General features: G+C 44.5%; 1 protein-coding gene across 2 annotated transcripts in view; it reads right to left on the bottom strand.

Moving 5' to 3' along the window:
* The window catches only part of DOCK1 (dedicator of cytokinesis 1), a 565813-nt gene that overhangs the window by 58645 nt on the left and 483543 nt on the right, over positions 1 to 23625 (bottom strand). For both annotated transcript variants that reach the window (XM_019035115.4, XM_019035114.4), the window contains exons 34-38: positions 22114 to 22199; positions 21766 to 21922; positions 15865 to 15905; positions 14625 to 14715; positions 11059 to 11178 (exon numbers count right to left, since the gene is read on the bottom strand). In XM_019035115.4, coding sequence (XP_018890660.2) covers positions 11059 to 11178; positions 14625 to 14715; positions 15865 to 15905; positions 21766 to 21922; positions 22114 to 22199 — 495 coding nt within the window. The remainder of the gene's footprint in view (positions 1 to 11058; positions 11179 to 14624; positions 14716 to 15864; positions 15906 to 21765; positions 21923 to 22113; positions 22200 to 23625) is intronic.

Here is a 23625-nt window from a genome sequence, read left to right as displayed (position 1 = left end):
AATGCTGAAAGGATGAAAGGACCTCCATCTGCTCTCTGCAGCAAGTAAAGCATTCCCTCCCTACATCTTCCTCCCAGCAAGAACTCTTGGCTTCTAGGCCAGTGGGTGCCCCAGCCACCCCTGCCACTTGCTTTTCTGGCTTTAACCCTGTTCAAGGGTCTTTGACACTGTGGAATCTGCTAACTTGAAGTCTCATGATATCACTTCCATCTGCCACTGGCTTTGTGGGGCTCAGGCCTGGCCCAATGTCCCACCCCTCGTCTGGTCTCTGGCCCCCACCCTCCCTCCTCTAAGTCTGCTGCCACCATGTTGCCAGAATTACCCCCTGAAAAGAGGAAAATGAAATCAGTATTTTCTACTTCCATGAAATTTCCATTGGGTCCTTGTAAGCCAAATCTTCAGGAGACAATACAGGGCCACTGACAAACTAGCTCCAATGTCTTTGCTATGCTCTGAATATTTGTGTCTCCCTCAAATTCACGGGTTGAAATCCTCACCTTCAAGGTGTTGGCATTAGGAGATGAGGCCTTCGAGGGTGATTAGGTCATGACGGTGGAGCCCTCACGAATGGGATGAGTGGCCTCAAAACAGAGGCCCGGAAAAGCGCCACCACACCTGCCAGGACATGACTACTCAGAGAAGGCACTACTTATGTGGAGCAGGCAGAGGGCCCTCTCCAGACACCAAATCTGTGAGTGCCTTGATCTAGGAATTCCCAGGTCCAGAATGGTGAGAAATGAATTTGTGGTTTATAAACCACCCAGTCTGTGGCATTTTGTTATAGGAGCATGAAGGGACGAAGACAGTCCCCTGCACTGCTATCTCCCAGAATGGCTCTACTTCCCTGGAAAAGCGAGATGTCATCAGGAGCTCTTCCCCTTCTGGCGCTATTCTCACACTCTGAAATTCCTGTTCCTCCCAGCCATCACCTGGCAAACTTAATTTCACTCTTCGAGAAGCACGAAATGTGACCACCTCTGTGAAGTCTTCTCTAGCTCTCCAAAAGAAGGCATCACTCCTGCACCTGTGAGATAGGGAGACCCAGCGCCCACCTGTGTGATGGGCGGAAGGTGGGTTTTGTTATTTATCTGCTCATGTGAGAGCCCTGACGCTAGAATCGCCTCAAGGTGGGCCTGGCTCCATCTCGGTATTTCACGGCGCAGGACGGCACTGGGCACACTGTGGGCTTTGAGTGGAAAAGCTTGTTAGTGATCCCACATAAGCTAAGGGAGCAGTGTTGTTACTGACTCGAAAATGGCCTTTCTCATGCTTTGATCATAAATTACTGTATAGGAGCAAATCATAATGAACATATGATCTCTTTGAATATTCAGGCCAAATTCTGGCTGAATAGGTTCTGCTAATATCACATTTTCAAAAATTCTAGAAATGCCAACAAGAAACCCATATGAGGGCTTCATTATGTTGACCTGCAGTCCCTCTTAATAACAACTGTGTTTCCAAAGGGAAACTTAGAAGATGTGAAAATTTCACCCCAAATACCTGGAAAAGAGATGCAAACATTTGACCAAAAATGGAAATTTGCTCCAAACTCCTATTTTTAGTTTACACAATGATGCAAAACGCTTTTTTTTTTTTTTTATGTTGGTACAAGGCAAAGTGTGAACTTTGTCAAGGGAAGGTTATTTTAAGGGAAAATACAACAGAGCTCCAGCTGAAAATAGTCACAGGGCTTCATATATCATTTGGGCTATAAATTATGTATCGCATTTGTCAACCTGCCAGGCTGTTTCTTGATTTCAGAGGTGGCTGGTGTTGGCTAATACTGACTGTCTCACTCTGACTGCATTTTCCTCATAGAAGGACTTCTATTTTTGACCCTCATCCTCCACAGAGAAGCCTGGTAATTTTCAGTCAAGTACTTGGATTAAGGGCTTTATCGAAAATTACTAGGCCTCAACCAAACACAATAAGACAGACAATTCAGAGCATCTTCAGAAAAGAACACTGGTCTGCCATGATAAAACCAAACAGAAGGCTTTTGGGGCACACTCAGGCGGGCGGCAAGAATGGAACGGAAAAGGAGCAAGGAGTCATTATTAGCTCGGGAAGGAAGAAACGTAAAAGAATGAAAATGGAAACAGATGGAAATGACATTTTGCAGAGAGAAAGAAAAAGATTAAGAAACCAAGAGCTAGGCTGAAAGACATTCAAAACTTTAAAAAACGGTGGAAAAGCAAAAACAGAAGAATGATTCCGTGGGGAAGAAATACAGAAAGATAACAGAACATCATTCAAAAGCCCGTGTCCAATATAAAACAGCAGCAAATCCATTCTGCCTTGCTGGTTTCCAAGCACAAAGGCAGAGAAACTTTAATATCACCCGATTCCCGTCTCTCCCTGCCCCCGCCCGCTCTCCCGGGGAGCACAGAGAGACGCCATCGCAGGGGGCCTGGGATGGGGACCCCTGCTCCCTTAACAGCCTGCTCAGCCTTGTCCAGAGGCAAGCTTGTCCTGGATTCTGGAAGCCCCTATTTCCCCTAGGAAGCTGTAGACATTTCAAACAGTGAATGAGCTCTAGGGTGTATATCCTTTCCACAGAGTAAGTACGTAATGAAGATTTCCTTAATTGCATATGGTAATGAAGATTTCCTTAATTGCATATGGAAATGGGCCACGAGGAGACAGGCTGGGTCAGTGGAGCTGTAGCCGGGTCATGGTTTTGCCAGACTGACGTCCCACTTGGCTTCCATTTTATCATCTTGTAAGCCCCAGTAATCACTGGTCTCCAAACTTAACTGAGGTCTTAAGTCTCCTTACCCCAATACATTTGTAAAACTGGAATTGCATTGTTTCCCCTAAAATGAAATACATGTAAGATCGAACCAAGGAAATTCTTGTAAACACTCCAAGGGCTGCGGGCACATGCTCAGGACATGAGCCTGGTGCACGTGGCGCTCTCAGTCAGGTCGGTAAGTTCTGTGGATGCTGACGGCCCTCCCTGCATGCTTGTCTGCCCGTTCGGTCACTTAATAAACTGCTGTAATCATTTGGACGGAAGATTGTTATTTTTAACATACAAGATTCTAGACAGGAAAATCCAGCCCTGCTCTTGCAAGAATTTGTCTCCGTCTGATCCATAACCTTTGCAGTGAACGTGGTGCTAAAGTCAAGTTAGTGTTAGCCTTGGGAAAGGAGCACACTGACAAAACCCAACTGTGATGTGGCATGTGGCAGAGTGGGGTGGGATCTGCCCCCGGCCCGGCGCTGGGGGTGGGGAGGTGGGAGACATGGCCTTTCGCTCTCCCAGGGGCTCAGTCTGAGTCAGAATGCAAGATCCGTTAACAAACAAAATATGCCCCAAATAAGGAACTTTGTGGAAAGTCTGAGTGACGGCCACCTTCTTGATCGTGTGCTGTTTGCTCAAGTGCTGGCCAGAATGTGCTCAACTCACTAACAAATGACCACCCTGAAAGCCCCGTGCCTGTGTATGTGTGTGGGCAGGGGGTGTCTGGGACCTGTCTGTACTCACTGTTCAGTGTTGCTGTGAGCCTAAAACCACTCTTAAAAAGCTATTTAAAAAAATGGAGTGGACCCCAGGCCACGGCACGGCTCCCTCAGAGGGAGATCCAGAGGTGGCAGCCACAGCCACTGCCTCTGCTCTCAGGAGCTTAAGTCAGCACGGGCCCTGGGGACTCAGGGATGGTCCCTGGAGCAGCTGGGACATCACCTGGGAGCTTCTCAGAAATGCAGAGCCTCGAGGCCCACCCCAGACCAGCTGAATCAAAATCTGGATTTTAACAAGATTCCCCAGTGAACTCCAAAAGCCACGAAAGTTTGAGAGCAGTGAAATATGCCCAGAAGGCGGGAAGGCAGCCGTCATGGCTGCCGTCACACGAGAGAGCAGCAAGAAGCAGCCGGTCCATGCCGGGGCAGACCATGGGAAGGTGCAAGGGCTTGGGGAACAGAGGGCATGTTCAGAAGGCCAGATGCTGTGGGTGATGAGAGGGTACATCTGGAGGCTCGATTCCTACTCTAAGGGGCCTCATGCCAGGTGAGAGGCCTGGATCGCCTGCGGAGGAGATGGGGGAATCCCTGAGGTTTGGGCATCTTTGAAGCAGTTCACGCTGTGATCCAGAGGCCACTTTATTAGAAACCAGACTGCTATCTATCTGCAGGAGCGGAAGGGTGGAGACAGGCATGGGGCTTTGGGGAGGAGAGTGGGTAGGGATCTCAGACAGACCCAGGTGAGAGGGACTGAGAGCTTACAAGGAGACACAAAGTGAACTGGATCTAGCAGCAGGGCTTCTGCCCAGAGGCCCGAGTTGTTCAGAAGTGGCCCAGGTAGAAGTGGGTCAAGATGGTGCAGATCTTAGAGCCAGTCTGTCAGCGGGGAAGGCTCGCATTCCCTAAGGCACGTGCATAGACAGATCCTGAGGAGCAAACGTGACTTATCCTTGCTAAGCCCGGGAAACGAAAAATGAGATTATAATGGGATTTATCCAAAGCACAAATGAAAACAACATCACCGAGGGGCACAATTCTAAATTTTAATAATAAAATAGGTATCGGAAAACTCTGTCTTGCTCCAACAACAAGATGCTGCTTTTTCTTGATTTCTTACACTTTATCTTGGCAGCTGCCTGTTTCTACCTCTCTCCTATTTGCCTCATCTGTATTTCCTTCAGGGCCATGTGAGAACTCCCAAGTCACCCTTCCCTCCAGGTTCCCGCTGGTAACTGCCATAGTCTTGACAGCTGTTTCACCACTACAGAAATGACATTGAGTCACAGGAAAAAAACATCATATCTTGGTGCTTGTGATCATGCTTTTTTCCTTGCCATTTCGACATACATTTTATTCTTTCCAGACTTGAGTCCCCATTTTGTAACTCTTTCAGAAATATTTTCGCTGTTTAAATATTCCTGTAGTCTAAGGAGTAGATACCAACAGGCAGGCAGGCAATTCTACTGCCTGTGAGGCCCCACAGGACAGTGGGCAGCTTCGGCTTCCCAGCCGCATGTGGGCGGCAGTGCTGGTCTGACGATGTTCTTGGCGCTCAACAAGAGCAAAGTCTTTGACTCAGAGCAGCACCGTCCAACAGGAACCCAATAGGAGCCACATCTGTGAATGTTGCATTTCCTAGCTGCTACCTTTTAAAGAGTAAAATTAATTTTAGTAATATTGACTCTATCTAAAATATTACTATTTCAACAAGAAATCTATACAAACAAATGAATGAGACATCTGGTATTGGTATTAGTTGGCCAGGGCTGCCATAATGAAGCATTGAGTGGGTACTGGGGGCCTCAAGTCACATTCATTCACTTCCTCACTGTTCTGGAGGCCAGGATTCTGCGATCAAAGTGTCTGCAGGGCTGGTTTCCTCTGAGTCCTCTCTCACTGGCTTGTAGACGGCTGCCTTCTTGCTGTATCCTCAATATGGTCTTCCCTGTGTATGTCTGTATCCTAATCCCCCTTCTTATAAGGACACCAGTCAGATTCGATTAGGGCCCACCCTAATGACCTCATTTTACCTTAATTACCTCTTTAAAGACCCTATCTCCAAATATAGCCACATTTTGAAATACTGAAGGTTAGGATTTCAACATAGGAATTTTGGGGGGATGCAACTCAGCCCATAAGAACATTTGTTTTTTTGTACTTGGTCTTAGAAAGATGGTTCACATGGGCCCAATGGCCGCATGTGGCTCAGGACTCAGTACTGGACAACAGTGAGGGTTAGAGTCCTACCAATTAATTGAGAGTTGGTTTCTCTGGTGCTCAGCTGCTCAGAGGGCTTAAAGAAATATCTGAGACTGAGTAATGTATAAAGAAAAGAGGTTTAATCAGCTCACAGTTCCATAGGCTGTACAGGAAGCATGGCAGCAGCCACTTCTGGGGAAGTGTCAGGGAGCTTATACTCACGGCGGAAGGCAAAGCAGGCACAGGACCAAGAGCAGAAGGCAGGGAGGTCTCACACCCCCTCTTTTTTTTTTTTTTTTTTTGAGACAGAGTTCCTGTCACCCAGGCTGGAGTGCAGTGGCTCAATCTCGGCTCACTGCAATCTCCGCCTCCCAGGTTCAAGCGATTCTCATGCCTCAGCCTCCCAAGTAGCTGGGATTACAGGTGCCTGCCACCACGATGGGCTAATTTTTGTATTTTCAGTAGAAACGGGGTTTTGTCATATTGGCCAGGCTTGTCTCAAACTCCTGACCTCAGGTGATCTGCCCCGCCTCAGCCCGAAGTGCTGGGATTACAGGCATGAGCCACCACGCCCGGCCGGTCCCACACACTTTTGAACAACCCAGATCTCACGAGAACTCACTCACTCTCACGACACAGCACCAAGGAGGAAATCCACCCTTATGACCCAATCACCTCCCACCAGGCCCCACCTCCAACATTGGAGATTACAACGACTTGAGATTTGGGCAGGGACCCAGATCGAAACCATATCAGGGCTCCACACCAATCAAGGCCCTCCTTCAAGTTTCCTTGGGCTGTGTCACCTGCCCACTAAGGCCTGTGATGACCTGTGGACCATTTAAAAAGTATTTTTCCCCCAAGATAATTACAATCTGGGAATGGAGTGTGAAAAGGTGTGCCCTGGGCCCTCCCAACTTCAAGCTTCTCAACCTTCAGCCGTGGCCTTTGTCATTCCACTGCATTTAGGAAAGGCAGGAGGACGTTATTTCTCAAATGATGGCACATCCCCAAAGCAGCCGGGGATACTCAGGCCTCAGCCTTGTTTCTTAAACAAAAGTGATTCTAAGTCCAGCACAAAACATCACACTTCAACCTTCTACTGTGTGCCCCCTTCCTCCTGCACTGGCCACCTGGTGAGATTCCCCACATTGCAGTCACGGGGGTCAGGAGCCCATTCTCTCAGGCTGCTTCTCCTGCAGGGTTCTGCTTACCTAAGCCCCCTCTTTAATGGAAGAAGGAAACTCCACGACAGAGAAACGAGGATTGAGGCCCAACAAGTTTTATGAGATGCTATTCTCACATCTCTAGTTGCGGGGAAGCCGAGTTATTTGGGAGACTAGTGTGGACGTCGTCTTTCTCAGAATACATGCGTACTTAGGGGATTTCTAGATGAACTTTTGTTAATCTAGATTGGATGGTGCTCTTGATTGGAACCCGACTCACCTGTCTAACGAGCTGTGTGGTGCACGTGGGTGCCACTCACACTCACCTGCCCCTAAGCGCACTTCTCCACCCCTTGAAGTCTGGGGTGAACATGTGATCTGCTTCAGCCAATGACATGAACACTGTCATTTTGGGGCAGAAGCCCCAGGGCGGGGGACTCTTTGCTGTCCTCTCCGGCTGTGTTCCTCTGTGGCGGAACCTCTGTTCACCTGGGTTCCGAGCGAAAAGGAGGATATGGAGCATGTGTGAGAAACACACCTGTGCTGTTTGGAGCCATGGAGATTCGGAGAGGTTCAAACTCTAGTGCAGGCCATCCAGATTGTTACGGAAGATGAAGTATTTCCTACTGCTCTTTTTCCCAGAAAATGTAATGCTTGTTGATGTTAAAATGAATTTTTTGCCTTGCAGCTGATCACTCAGATACTTCAAATTTCATTTTATCAAATTCTTTCCAGCACCTGTTCTTCATCTCACTTTAGTTTTAGAGGGATAAGGAGGCTTTGTTCCTTTTTAACATTCTCGTGGAAATATTATGGATATTCAGAAGTGGCTTTTCCATCGGTTTTATCAATACAGCTACTACGAAGAAAATCCTCCTAAAACTCATTCTGATTCAAGGCCAGCCAATGATCACTTTGCCATAGCCTTTGTTCTGTCTCCACCAAAACACAGGGACATCTGAGGACATTCCTTGAGTCTGTTTTGCTTTAGCTGCCCATTCCATTTCATCACTTGAATTCATTTTTTCTAAGGCGGGCTTTCTCAACCTGGACACGACAGGGATTCTGGGCTATTTCTTTCTGGTGTGGGGGCCATGTGTGCACTGCTGGAGGGTTAGCAGCACCTTCTCTTCCCCCAGTCAGGAGAACCCACAATGCCTCCTGCAGATCTCAGTTGAGAACCACTGTTCTGAACCGAACACATTCGTTTTGCCCCTCCATATGATTTTTTTGATGAACTATCACAATGTAGGAAAAGATATTTGGCTACCTTTGCTAAAAAAAACAAGACTCTGTTTTTTGATTTATCATTTATTGAAGGCCACCTGTCCTGCCATACATGAGCATTTCTCATCTGTCAGGAAGCACTGTTAAATGCTGACTTTTCATTCATTTGTTCATTCTTTCCACACATGTCCATAATGTAATGAGCATGTGCTGTGTTCCAGGCACTGTTCCGAGCATTAGATGCATGGTGGGGAATTGACGCGTGAGGCTCTGTCTTCACAGAGCTCAGAGCCTACTGGGGAACTCATTAAAGAAACACACAAGCAAATCTATCATTGAAAATGATAGTGGGTGCCATAAAGGAGAAAAGAGGATGTTTCCGTGGCTGGAGAAGAGGTGACATTTAAGCTGAGACAGGAAGGAGTATGCCCAGGGCACTGCAGGGAGACATTCCTTGAGTCCACCATGCACGCGTGGTCCTCTACCACAAAGTAACAGGTAGCCCAGAATGCCAATCATGCCCAGATTGAGAAAGCCTGGCTTAGAAAAAGCTAATTCAAGTGACAAAATGGTACAGGCAGCAAAAGGAAAACTGACTCAAGCAACGTCCTCAAGGCAGTGCAGCAGAAACCCACTGGGCAGTGGCAGAGAGGGCTGGTGCATTTCAGGACGCAGAAGGGCCAGTGTGGCTGGAATGCAGAGGGCAAGGGAGGGAATGAGGGTGGAGAGGTCACGGGAGCCAACGCTGGTCAGAGGATGTGCTGCCACAAAGAGAGCCCGGCAACAGCCATCAACAAATGCACACATTCCTTCAGTCCCGTGACCTCTGGCCCTCGGGCCTCCCGGCCACCCCAGGGTCCCTGCCTCCTGCCCTGCCCCCTGCCCTGCCCATTCTGTAGCACTGCTCACCCTGGAGCCAAGAAGCCACTGCGGGGAAGGGATGGCTGCATTTGCTCCATTTCTTTACCAGTTTGCTGAGAAACAGGATTCTCCTGGCTAACCTAGTACAATTTTAGTAATTGGCCCTAATCCTCAAAGCTTCTCATTCCAGAGAACAAAAATATATCCTGTTCCACGACAGCAGCGGTCCCCAACCTTTTTGGCACCAGGGACTGGTCAGGGAGGAAAATTTTTCCATGGACCGGGGTAGGGGATGGTTTCAGGATGATTCAAGGGCATTACATTGATCGTGTACTTTATTTCTATTATTATTACATTGTAATACATAACGAAATAATTATACAACTCACCATCATGTAGAATCAGTGGGAGCCTGAACTTGTTTTCTTGCAACTAGATGATCCCATCAGGGGAAGATGGGAGACAGTGACAGATCATCAGGCATTAGATTCTCATGAGGAGTATGGCACCTAGATCCCTCACACGCACAGTTCACAACAGGGATCATGCTCCTGTGAGAATCCAATGGTGCTGCTGATCTGGCAGGAGGCTGAGCTCAGGTGGTAATGCGGGTGATGGGGAACGGCTGTAACACAGATGAAGCTTTGCTCGCTCACCCGTTGCTCACCTGCTGCTGTGCAGCCTGGTTCCTAACAGGCCACGACCTGTACCAGAGGCTGAGGACCTGGGGTTTGGGGACCCCTAAACTACAGGACTGGGTGTAATTCACAGAACATTTCCAATCCTTATTTCCAAGCAGCCTTTGGGAGCCCACATGCCATTCTGAAAACGTCAGACTTTCTCCCTGTGTCAAGAATGGCAGGGACAAATAAAGGATGCAGCAACGCTTACTCCAAATGTGAGCAGAATCCCAAGCTCGTGACCACGGGGACTCTGTCAAGTCATTGTTTTCAATGGGGTTTGGTTTACGTCAACAGCCACAAAAAGGGGCAGCCATCATCCCTCCCGGGCGTCAGTACAATTGTGGGTAGGACTGTGTCCCCAGAAATATTTAAAGTCCTAACCCCTGGTATTTCTGACTCTGACCTTATTTGGAAACAGGGTATTTGGATGTAATCAAGGGAAGATGAGGACCTGCTGGAGGAGAGTGGGCCCTCATCTAACCGCTGGTACCTCCTAAGGAGAAGGAGACTGAGACAGAAACTCGCATGAGGAGAAGGCCTGTGATGACGGAGGAAGGGCTTGGAGCGATGTGGTTACAGATGACCAGTGCCAGCAACACACGCAAAGGAAAAGGCACGGGGCAGATTTTCTCCTGCAGCCTTCAGAGGGGGCGGCCACGCCAACACCGTGACATCAGGCTTGCAGCTCCCAGCACTAAGCTATGGGAATACATTCCCGTTGTTGAAAGCCACCCAGTTTGTGCTACAGCAGCCCTAGGATGTGAACGTCGGTACCTTCATAAAGTGTGCTAGTCAGTTTTCTCAAAGGAAAAGAAGAAAAATAAAACAGGTTCTGAAATGAGTTAGGAATCTTGATGAAACCAAAGAAGGAGTTCCAATGTCACTTCAGTGGCAGGTTTTAAAAACTTCTGAAACTGAAACAGCTTTTTTTTTTAAATAGTTACTGCATATCTTAATCAGAAGAACTACAGTGATCAAATATAATACTGGCTGATTGAAATGACAGCAGGTTTCCTTTTAGTGGAAGTCAAGTGGAATCTATAATTTTGTTTAAGCCAATTAAACTAGAAGCCACCAGGATGGAGCAATATCCATCCTACCATGGGATTAATTCTTCTGTGACAACAGAAAAATGCAGATGTCAAAGGAATACATTAGCTCTGTGGGCACGGAAACACCTCCGAATCAGTGTTCCAGACTTAGTTCCCTCTGGTAAGGGTTATAAAAATACTTGGTGCTTTTTTAGAGCATCTATAAAAGGGCTATTGATTTTTTTTAAAAGAAGATTTCTACTTTTAAGTGCAAGCTGAAGGAACATGCATAAAACATTTCAATATACAATTTGTAACAAATTTCTGGTTCTGCAAAAATCACATGCTAAAAAATGTGTTTACAACACTGCAGGTAGGTGCATGGAAAGAGGAAAACAAGAACAATTGCTTTTTGTGTTTTACCTTGCCTTTGTCGAAGTAGTGGATGATTTCCTGGTAGAGCTGCTCCTTCAGCTGTCCCTGCGTGGTGGCCTGGTACCCGTCCCGCTGGGTGAGGTGGGCCACACACACATCCTCCGACCACTAAGGGAGAAGCATAGCATGAGCGGACCCAAGGCGGACACACCCAGGGACGTCAGAATGGTGTGAGCTTTGCATCGGACACTCGTGTGGGCCGCGGTTCTGGAGACACGTGTGGCTGCTGTCAACAGGCTGGGGATTGCCAGGGCAGAGCCTCTGTCTGGACATACCGACAGGCATAAAAGACACAGGGGAGGCACAGCTGCAGTGGGGTTCAGACAAAAGAAAAACCCAGCAGGTTCTGCAAAGCACGGAACTGGCAGCTTGCAAATGACACCTCCTAACATCCCGGGACAAATCAGGAGCCAGGTGATCCAGGGCCATCCCAAGAGCGGCACCCCAGGGCTCTGGTCTCAGTGCTGCGTGGGTTGGCATTTTAATGAACAGCAAAGATGGTACATGGAACACACAAGTCACCCAGAAAGGGACTAGAAAGGCTGTCAAGCTCCTTAAAGATGGGGAGGTGTCTTTGCACCATCAGCCATAGGCAAGGTGCTGGGCACAGAGTCAGGGTTTGGCCAGTATTCCTGGAAGCATTGGTGCAGTCGGCGTGTGAGCTGAAGATGCGCGAGGAGACATGCCAGAGGGAAGGCAAGGCCACTTAACAGATACAACGTGTCAGCTCCTGAACTTGGGCTCAACACCTCAGTGGCATTAAGTATAAGGTTCAATAAAATTCAGCAGCTATTTGATGAGGACCTGCTGTGTGCCACAAACTAGGTCAAAGAGGAGGCGGAAGATGCCTGACCCCCAGGATGGTGCGATTCTACATTAGAGAATAATGACACAGAACAACACTGCGTGAGCTAGGACCGGGCCACTGCACTCTAGCCTGGACAACAGAGCAAGACCCTTCTACAGGAAGAAGAAGGAAAAAAAAAAAAACAGAACAAGAAAAAGAACACTGTGAAAAAGACTCCATGGGCACCTACGGGCAGGAGGCATGTGCTCCCACTGGGCAGCCTGGAGGCTCACGGGAGGACATGGTGAGCATGGGCTTGCCTATTGCTGGCCCTAGGAGAGGGAGCTTGACCCTGTTTTCAGCCAGGCCAGGGAGGGTGCTGCAAAGGCACTAAGTGGGAAGCTGGGGTCCAGGCAACGGGGCAAGGCTCCGTCAGCTGCTTACTGTCTTAGCAAAGGTCCCGCCCCACTTTCCTGAAACCACGGGCTGGGGAGCACCTCCCGCTGGACATCAGGGCTCCTAGGCACAGGGCACAAGCCCTGTATGGCTCTGCCTTTCCAGAAAGGTCAGGCAAGAGTGAGAAGCCTTTAAGCAGTCTGCAAGATTTTTCACCTTAAAATTGAACTTGCATATCTCCAACACAATTGGACAAACTCTTTAACTTTGAAGTTTGTACAACATAATTGGTCTACTTTTATTGGAGGATGGAGAATAAAAGCAAAACTAGATTCTGAAATGTAACCACAATAAAATAAATTAAGAACAAGCAAGTTCAGAATCCAAATGACTTCCTTGCATTTTTAAATCACTTTTTCAAATGAAAACATGGACTAGGGAAGCAAAAATCCTCTCTACCTTCCACTTCCACATGGAGATGTAATAATTTGATTGCTAGGCAAAAAACTAAAGTTTTTATTGCTCTTGGTTTTGACGAAAGATATGCCTAACCAAAAAAGAAGATTCTATTTAAGGATATTCAGTTAACAAACAATAATATATCTGTCATACTGAAGAATTTTCGCAACAACATAAATCATGTTCTTTGGTGAGGTGATTAACTAGCATGAATTCACATTTACAGTAATATCAAAACATATTTAGAAAAAATTGCAAAATGTAATGGGGCAAAAGATATGGAGAGAGATTATGTAGGATTCCCCATTAAACTGGAAAATTCAGAAGCCCAGGGGAAACAACAATGCAATTGGGCCTATCGATTTGAGTTGTGAAACAAACCATCATGCAGTTTGTGACAAACCCATCTGTACTCAATAAATCCAATGATTAAACAAATGATGCTTTTATGCACATATATATGTTTTACATTCACACATGCATATAAAAGTTTACGTTCTATGAGAGACGGAGTAAGGGTTGAGTGAGCAGTTTGTCAACCCCATTTTAATTTCCCTGGGGTGAAAGAAATATCTTCACATTTGCAAAAAACACCTTGTTACTGAAATTTGAGTTTTGAATAAATGAAGGCCATCAGAATTCATAGTGGGATAGCTGGTATCAGATGTACCAACTGAAATTTCCATCCTTATAAATTATGCTCCTTGGGAGAGCCCACGTGGCACGGGGCAAAATGGGTCCTCAGACAGCCAGCCTCAGGAGGACAACTGATGAGGCCCCTCCAGACTGAGCTGAGCTTTGTGTGTTTTATTTGTAACAGACACTGCTGTTTCCAGGCAGAGGCAAATTTCCATACTCGCAGGTCTCTAGGTCAGCCTGTGTATATTTGTGTCACAGAAACTATCAGGAATTTCAGGATCGGGCCAAAGATGGAAAGAGTCTTACCAGAGTTTTACTCCATAACACAATGTCTTCCTTAACTCCTATTACCTAATTGACACTACTGAATGCCCATCTAATGTAATTTTCTCTGGTTTTCTTTCATTACATTTTTGGTTTTTGGGAGGCTGGCCTGGATTTGGAAACATGACTCCTTGAATGAGCAGTCTTTGTGGAATGCCAGCAAACTAAATTCTAATTCTTGTAACTGTTCTTATTTATCCAGTTCATAATTTTTCAAATTTTTATAAGGATGTCATGAGCAAGATCATCTAATAACTTACTGAAGTTGTGAAATATAAAACTAGAGGCTGTATAGCAATTTGTCCATCCATCCATCCATCCATCCATCCATCCATCCATCCATCCATCCATCCATCCACACGTCACTGTAAACAAAGAAAGCCAATGTCTGAAGCTATCTGAGTAATAAAAGAACCACTAAGAGTAGACAGTTGTCATGCCAGACATGTGCTAGGAGCAACACTCTTTAGAAGAATCAGGCAGAGAGCACTAGCAGGAGGTCTCAACGTGAACTGATAGAGTGAAAAGTCATGATCTGGTCCCTAACTCTTTACTAAGACAATTAGGGGTATGTCTCATCCTATCTCTTAGCTGTTCTACCAGGAAAATTCCTTCTTGATATTGTTCTCCACCATCCTGGAGTCCTGTAGTCCTGGACAAGGAACTGTAGAATCTCTAACTTGCTGTCAGCTCACAGCCAAGTGATGGGAGTTTATAATGCTCAGTGATCACCTGCTATGACATCTAATTAAATCTGCATTCAGCAGGGACAAATCTCTAATCAAAGTACTTCCTAAATATTTTTGTTCATATCCTTCCATTTATTTAGTCAATTTCATAAAACCTTAAGTTATAGGCCTACTAAAATTTGCCATGGAAAAATACAATTCTGAATACTGTTAGAATTTATAACAATAGAATCATCAAAGTGACTGGTAATTGACATTACCTTAAGAAGCTTTGCATGGAGAAGCAAGGTGTAAGCCGCTTCGGTGTAGTTATCACACTCCTTGTGCAGGTCACAGAGCTTGTACAAATACCTGAGACAATAAAACAGAGGTATGTCCTTAAAATGTCACTAAATAATTTGTGTTGAGGATTGCAAAAGCTAAATTCTATGTTCAACAGTAAATCATGGCTACACTTCCTTTTTACAATGTTCATAATTCAAAATGCCTTAAAAACTTTTGGTACAGAAAGCACTAAGAAAAACTCAGGAAAAAAATAAAGATGATACACAAAGGTAGAATTTTCCTTCAAATTTTTCATTGCTTTTCATTTTCCCTTAAACATTTTTAATGAAACACACAATACTTGATTGTGATTTCCTGCATTTCTACTGAGTCCAAATGCACAAAAAAATCCATAAAAATACAAATCCATCAGAATAAAGAGCTCCAATGATTACAGTCAATGTGATCGAAAGAATTTCTTTGCCATAAAGAAATAAAGGTAACTGAGTTATTAAATTCACATAGTATGTTCTTAAAAAGGAGAAGTAAAAACAATCTTAGAAATAGAAAATTAGACAATCACACTCAGTGTAATAAACACATCACTAAAAACTCATGCTGTGTAGGTTACATCCTTCTCCTAGTCTCCAGAGTGGTAATCTTGCTAATTATTTGACACGAGACTTTAGAATTAACCAAGAGAGAAGGGCTCAATCACAGTCCCTCACTCCAGGGAGCAAGGCGAGTAAGGGAGCAAAATAGAGCAGGCAATGCAAAATGTTTCTCTTCTTCATGGAAGAAAGACATAAAAAACACGGGACTATGGCGTCCTAAGAGCAGACTGAAAAATTATAACTCTCCTATGTCTGGTAAAGTTATAACTGGATTTCTCACTGGATCATATAACTTACTGTGAAACATTAAAATTTATGTGCTCATCTTTTTGCAAAAGGGCCACATGAGTTGGTCAACAGGTACAAAACGCTGTGAAACAATTATTTGTAGTTTTGCTTCTGAGTTGGCTAATGGTGACCACCAAGAACTCTGCACTGGTCTGGACAAGCTACGCAAGAGCTGAGAATGTATCTGGGAGCTCCACCAAACTCTACCTTATACGTTTCACAATTTTCTACAAAATTAACCTTTGTGGCTATAACACATTTCTTAGCATACGTAAACATACAACATATGTTATTATTTATAATTAACATGCAGACAAGCGTGATGCATACATACCTTATATACATTTCTTCTCTTTCAATTTCTTTGTAGAAATTCTGAAAAGTTAAACCATAATACTGTTTTAAGAAATCTGTTCCACAAAAGGTATCACACGCACAATAAAAATTCAAGATACTTCATCTTGTGTCAAACACAGCCAAATGGACCCAGCTCTCTGGATCAGAACCATAAATTCACATAAATTGCAAAACCATCTTACACGGTTCTTCACTTTTTTTTTTGCTAGTCAAACACAATTACATTTCTACACTGAACACTGTGATGACTAAAATCAACTTCTGTCACTTGAAAGTCGCTTGTCTTCAATTAAAACAAGGTATTGCCCAAAAAGACATGAAGACATGATATCTTAGCCATAGTAATCTCATCAGAATAAATGAATACATAAATAAATATCCCAAATTTGGGAATAAGCAAATAAGCATCATCAACATGATTTAAAGCTTTCTGGGCCCAGCCTCAGCAAGAGCTACAAAGACAATATGATAATACAGACCTGAGTTATGCAATACACTAGCCAGTAGCCACATATATTAAAAGGTAAAGTAAATTTAACTAACATTGAATAAATAATTCACTTCCCCAGCTGCACTTGCCACACTTGGAGTGCTTAACAGCCACATGGGGCTAGTCTACTGTATCAAACAGTCTACACAAGACACTTCCATTATCCCAGAACTTTCTGGTAGATAGCACTGTTCCAGACAGACAAACCTTCCAAACCACAGTTAAAAAAAAGGGCTGCCTCTGAAAAAGCCCCCTGTGTATAAACACTGATGGAGAAAGCTTAGTTAGTAGATTAAAACCAATGGATTATTTCTACATATTTACTGGAAAATATCGTCTGGTTGAGCAATAACATTTCTATCAAAATTATATTTATTAAGGTGAACATCTCCATAAACACTTTAAAATCTTTTTCACCCAGGAGCCACCAGAGAGGCACAGAAGTCACCTCACAAGGCCTAAGGTAAGGAAACATCAGAGTCACTTTCAATGTGAAATTTAGCACGTAAAAATGATGTTAGCCCTCTAGAATCCGAGCCTGAAGTAACTAGTGAATATCGTCATTACAGAGACATACAATTATCCAAGAAATGGCATAGGCTCTTTAATTTCATGAGCAAAACCCAGCATTGCTTCCACAATTGATGTCTCTGAAAAGAAATGATAACTAAGTCTAGAAAATAAGCGGGGGCACATTTAGAAAAATGCACCAGGATTTTCAAGTTCTGTTGCCTCTGACACTTTACTGTCCTCCAGCTCATATGACACGGCTCAGTAATGAGGATATTTTCAGCTGACAACTCACTGTCGCAACAAAGAGAACCTGCATCAAAGGCAGAGGATAAGCCCTTCATTTCCAACTCAAAGTTGCCAGTATTTACAAGCTACGGTTTCACACTATCCCCTTTTGTACTCGTATTTTTAATCCTTTCTAAGGTTTTGATCATTTTTCTTTACAATTTCACAACGGGAATATCATGCGACCTTCATTCCTCTCTCGGAGATACGAAATGTCTTCTATTTTCTGCCTGTGCTGAGTCCTGTTCCCTTCCTAGGACTTCAAAACCTCTCCACAACCGAAGTACACTCATCTCCAATCCCAATTTCTATATAAAACCTTTGTGTTTATTATGTAAAGGTTCACGCGGTGCTCCCACTCCTGGGCTCCGCAGGCAGCCTTGTCTCTCAAGTCCCCCCACACCAGCGCTGACTGATGTCTGTGCCAAGCTTGCAGCTCAGCTCCCAGAGGAACCCCATTGGGACTGGCCCCCCAACTCCAATCCACCGCTAGGCATTGATCTTTTAGAATGCAGACATCTGCATCATATTTCCATTTTGGACTAAAACAGATACCAAGATTTTAAAAATACTGGACCCCACTCTGCATTTAATTAGCCTTGTCAAGGGGCTATGAAGAGAGGTAACCAGCATGTGCAAAGTAATGACGCGTCTACCAGTCACAGAGATGGGACGTGTGGATGACTGCACAGAAGCACCAAGTGACACTCAGCAACATTAGTGACCAATAATTAAAGATGCTCGATTATGAGCTGTCAGTGAAATTCTAGTTAAAGAATTACAAATATACATCCAAGTTCCAACATACATGCAGACATCCTTGCAGGAGACGTCCTGGGGACTTAGGTGGCCAAGCAGAGTGACTGCTGCGTCTCTTACTTTTTCATTTTCTTTCTTCTTTTTTTTTTTTTTTTGAGACACCGTCTACCTCTGTTGCCCAGGCTGGAGTGCAGTGGTGTGATCTAGGCTCACTGCAACCTCAGCCTCCCGGGTTCAAGCTATTCTGTTGCCTCAGCCTCCCGAGTACCTGGGATTACAGGCACCCAACATCATGCCCAGCTAATTTTTGTATTTTTAGTAGAGACGGGGTTTTACCATGTTGGCCAGGCTGGTATCAAACTCCTGACCTCAAGTGATCCTCCCTCCTTGGCCTCCCAAAGTGCAACAGGCGTGAGCCACCACACCCGGACCTATTTTTGTTTTTTTAAGGGCAAGAAAATAGGACATGAAGGAGCCTACACAACTTACAATGTTCTACTGACTGTGTTTTGTAAGAAACCACGAAGCTGGTTCTAAAGGAAACTTGGCAACAGACTTACAGAGCATTGGTAAATTCTATGATCTTTATTTTATTAATTTAATTTTTTAACTTTAGGCTTCATTTCTTCTTAGTGACTAACAGAGTATATTTTATACATCTCCAATATGTATACATCTATATTCATTTAGAGATGGTTATACATACCCATCTCTATTACACTCTGTTTCTGTAATAAAAGTACCAGGAGAAAAGGGAAAAACTGACCAGGAAATTGAGCTGGGCAGTGAGTATCTATGGTTAGGACACCTATCTACCTATCTTTAAAACTCTGGTTTCTTGTTTCCCTTTATTCCACAGATTTATTTTCTAAATGAAAAAACTGTGACAGTTGGGATCCATTTTATCATCCCCAGGAAATGGTTAAGAGCAGAACACTTGATTTTTCATCAAATGATTCAGGACATTCCCATTTGAAGAAAGTTAATAATGTCAGATAATCTTGAGAACCCTGGGTGTGTTTCTTAGTTAAAACTGAGCAAGTGCTGAACACAGTAAAAGTACGTGGGCACTGAGTCTGGCTCTGAATCAAAGAGGAACACAGGTTCACATTAGAAACCGTGATTGTAGGTTTTATTACAACAGTTTGTTTCCTGACCCTAGATTCAGGTAGTAAGAGCCCATATTCAGAGCACACCACCATTTCTCCACTGTTTCATGTCCTGGTGAGCATAAGAGATCTTGCTTAAAACAAATAAAAGTCTCAATCATCAAAGTTGGAAGACTAATAAACTTATTGATAATTCTTCCTTCTGGGCACTTATCAGCCTCTTAGATCCCCTTAAGGATTAGAAGGAACACTATAAAGTTATGTCCATAGTAGGGAAGGATTTGGTAAAGTTCTCCATTTCTTTCCCATAGAAAAATAATAGTTCCTATTTCACGTCAATCATATTGGCACCACGACAACAAATTACTTTGAACGTTGGTCAGAATGCAAGAAGACAGTGAAGTAAGCGCCAGGTTCTTTTCTGTCTGTAAGATCAGACCAACTGACCTGGGGCAGAGCTTGCTGCTGTACCACTTGGTCAGTCTCCAGGTGAATATAAAGACAAACACAGCCACAGCCCAGACCTCAGGGCCAGACATCAGAGACCAGTAATTTCTAAAGTAGCCTAAGACACCATGATGCATCTGCAAACATTCAGATTTTTCAAGCCCACAGATTCTGTGTCCAGTTGATTGATGAGACCATCAGAGGCATTCTTCACACTGTTACAGTGTTTTAGATTTCCAGAATTTCTTTTTGATGATTTCTGTGAGTTTCTACATAGTTTACCCACCTTCTTTTATGTTTTATCTACTTTTCCCATTAGAGCCCTTAGGATATTCATCATAGCTGTTTTAAATTGCAGGTCTGATGATTTCAAAACCTCTGCCATATCAGAGTCTGGTTCTAATGCCTGCTCTGCTCCTTCACTGTGTTTTTGTCTTTAGCGTGCATTGTACTAATGCGTTGAAAGTGAATATGATGGACTGGGTAAAACGAATCTAGTACTGGCTCCAGTGGTGGTTTCTGTTTGGGCTTCCACTCTGTGGTTCTCTGTATCCTCCTGTTTCTCTGACTTTGGGTTCAGAAGTTTATCTACAGATCTAAGAAGATGGAACTAATAATTGTTGATTGTTTTCAATTTGTTCAGCTTTTTTCTTGTTGTGAGGACGGGAGTGACAATTTGCAAGCTCTTTACATGCTGGACCAAAAACTGGTCCCTTATATTTAGATTTTTAAGGAAAAGAAAACTTGTTACAGAAATGTTTATCATTAGCCTAAACAGGCTGTCCAGCCATGCAATGAAGGGGCGAAGACTGCTCATGAGCTTTCAGCTGTGAAGTTCCTCATGGCAAAGCACAGATCCAGCACTGATACCATAGTCGATGAAAAGTGAAAGCATTGCTTTTCGTTTATCTTTTTAATCCACACAACTCTGGCTTTTTAAAGAGTGAATGATGTGTCATGTTCCTCCTGGCATGAAAGTCCATTTCCATGAGCATAAAGCACCCACAAGTCCACACAAGGGGTGGATGTGGCAGTGAGGACTATGTATCCACATGTTGTTGGCGACTCTGAAATCCAGAGGCCAGTGGCTGCGCAGAGAAGGGAGGTAAGTAGAGCAAAGCAGTAGTAGTGTTTTCTCGCATTCCTGCCATGGGACAGGCAAGGAAACTTGAGGAAAGCACTACTATGGCCACGAGTCAGCCCTTGTGTTTCTTTATAAGAGAAGCAGCAAAGGGAGAAGCAGAGAGCTCTGGAGCCAGGTTGTGGGAATCACGACGCTGCTGAGAGCCATGAGGCTGGCCGGGATCTGAGCTTGTGGTAAAGCTTCCCAAAAGCTCATTGGTAGTAATGGATTTCCTAGATTAGGGACCACAATGACATCAGGAAGGGGGTGTCCACAGAACCCAGCTGTATCAGGGCAATAGCAGGAATGCAAAAGGCAGACAGATGGCAGCAGCCAAGGTCGCCCAGGCGTCTGTTCTCCATGGTGCCCAGATCTGGTTTCCTGTGGCTGCTGTAACAAATTACCATAAACCTAAAACAACAGATATGTTTCTTCTCACAGTTCCAGAGGCCAGAATCTGAAATCAAGGTGAGTAGGACAACGTTCCCCTAGAAAGCTCTAGGGGAGGATCCTTCCTGGCCTCCGCAGGCTTCTGGTGGCTCCAGTCATTCCTTGGCTTGAGACTGGGTCCCTCCAATCTCCGCCTCCATCTTCACAAGGTCTAGCCTGTTTCTGTGTCTTCTCTTTTGTCTCTTATGAGGACACCTGTCATTGGAGTCAGTACCTCTCCCCTCCCCTTGCAGGTAATCCAGGATAATCCCATCTGAGATTCTTTTTAATTATATTTGCAGGGCCTCTTGTTTCCAAATAAGGTCTCATTCACAGGTTCTAAGGACTGGGGTATTGCTCTACCTTTGAGGCCACCATTCAGCCTATGTACTACATAGCACGCGTTTATAGTCTCCTAATCACAAAGCCTTAAGGCTGTAATCCATGAGGTACTACCCTGGCTGCAAGATACGGTGAGTCATCATTCACAATGACAAGAGGAGCGATGTTAAAACGTCCAGAGATGGGACAATTTTACAGACTTATTCAGAGTGGACGACTTCATGATTCCTTCCCTGCAGCAGATGAGGAAACAAGCAAAGGAGATTGTTCTGCGGTGGAAAGCTTCGTGGCTGACTGTCATAGATAAGGGCTGCGGCAATCCCCGCTTCAGTTTCTGGTGTGCTGTGAAAACTGAAAAAACGTGATTAACCTTTCACTCACCAGCACATTGACGGTGCAGCTCATGCGGTTTTCTTTGTTCTCGTCGTGCATGATGGTTCTATAATCCAAAAGCCTTTCCATTAAGCGCACAACGAGTTTTACAAAAGTTTCTCCTGTTTTGGCAAGGTATTTGTGCTTCCTGCAGTGCTCCAGAAGGCTGAAAAATAATTATACACACCTTGTTAATCACAGTCAGAAAAAGAAACTCAACAGAGGTGCAATTTTAACTATTTTCCATTATTAACACATTTTAATTATTTCTGGGTTACAAAGTTCATTGTAGTCTAATTACGGTCTCTCTGTCTCTGTATCTCTCAGACATAAATCCCACTGCTAATCAACACTTACATTTTATCAAATAACACTTTGTACTGTTCGTCTCCTCTGCCTCCTTCGACTTCATGATCCAGCTTGGTGATGATCTCATTTTCAAACTATAATTAAACAGAGGAAGCATAAATAATCAGCATGGCGAGTATTTCATTTTATGACTTGAGTGTCAATAGAACATAAATCGGCAAGAGAGATCATCATAGACGGCTACCCTCTGCCTTTGAAGCCTCATTTAAGAGTTGCCAACACAGAACCCCTGGAGGTTTCTGATGATCCCCTGCCACAGGGGGACCTCTCATTTCCTTTTCTGGTTAATGGAGCCTGAACATGCACGTCCTGATAGCAGGAGCAAGAACCAGGGGAAGAAAGACAAGGAAACCATAGAGGGAAAAAAAAATCAAAGCGCAGCATGAAAAAAAGTCTCAAACTTCATCTCTACAAACACGTAACATTTAAAATAGCTTGTTGGTTCCTGAAATGAACAGATGGTGTTTCCCCTGCCAGTGAAGAGTTCTCGGCAATCTGAAAACATCCTAGGGGCCACTTAGCTGCCATTCCTTGATAGATCCTAGTGAAATACCTCACTCTGGTTGAAAAAATGTTCTAAAGAACAAGAGGAGCAATGTCCCTAAAGACAGACCAGCAGGCACCTCAAGAAGGTCCATCTCCAGCCTATCCTCCATCCCCAAAGCTTCTGATTAAATTTCCTGGGAATCAGGGTGCAGAAGGGTCGCCAGTACCAGCTAATTATGTCTCAGATCCATGCTTTTAGAAAAACTCTAAATTCTGGGGGGTGGAAATCTCTAAAATGTCTTCAAGTGTCTGATCAGGCTGAAAAAAACCTCGATAACAATGGACATGTTTTCCCCATCCTCACTGCCCAGTTCCCCATCTCTGGCAGAGTTCATAGCCATCTGAGTACTGGGACTCCGGCCTGGTGACTAGCCATGCTGCAGGGGGCCCTGAGGTTACCATCAACTTGTGCCAGTAGCAAGGAGGGGCTGTGAGATTGTTCATTCCCATAAAGATGAGACATACACACTCTAAACTGAAGGAAGATGGACAAAGGAAGAATTGAAGAAAGCTGAATCCAGGGTTCAGAAAGCAAGTACGCCATGGGCATGTATGCAAGGGTCTCCAGGATCTCTCTAAAGCCATGTTCAATCACCTACTTTCTCAGGCAACAATTCTCAAGCCACCCGCTGTTATTAGGATCCCAGTGGAATTTAAGCTGAGTGAGAGGAAGAATTTTTCTTTGGTCATTGCTCTAGCCAGCCCCAAAACCTCAAACAGTGCCTTTGATGCTCTAATGGAATGAATGTGCTGTGTGCACATAAACTACTGAATACAGTTGGTCTTAGACCAACTTAGATTGGATTAAAGTGCTTAGACTGGATAAAGCTGGAGAGGGCTTAATATGTCAGCAAAGGAGCGGTCTAGAGGGTTGATAAATCACAACCTGCATTCTTGGCCAAGCCAAGCCCAGTCGTGAAAACTGCTCATCCAGAGTGCCTGTGACAGACACTG

The sequence above is a fragment of the Gorilla gorilla genome, chromosome 8 (genome assembly GCF_029281585.2).
Source record: "Gorilla gorilla gorilla isolate KB3781 chromosome 8, NHGRI_mGorGor1-v2.1_pri, whole genome shotgun sequence".
NCBI classification, from domain to species: domain Eukaryota; kingdom Metazoa; phylum Chordata; class Mammalia; order Primates; family Hominidae; genus Gorilla; species Gorilla gorilla.
This window is presented reverse-complemented; position numbering and strand designations above follow the sequence as displayed.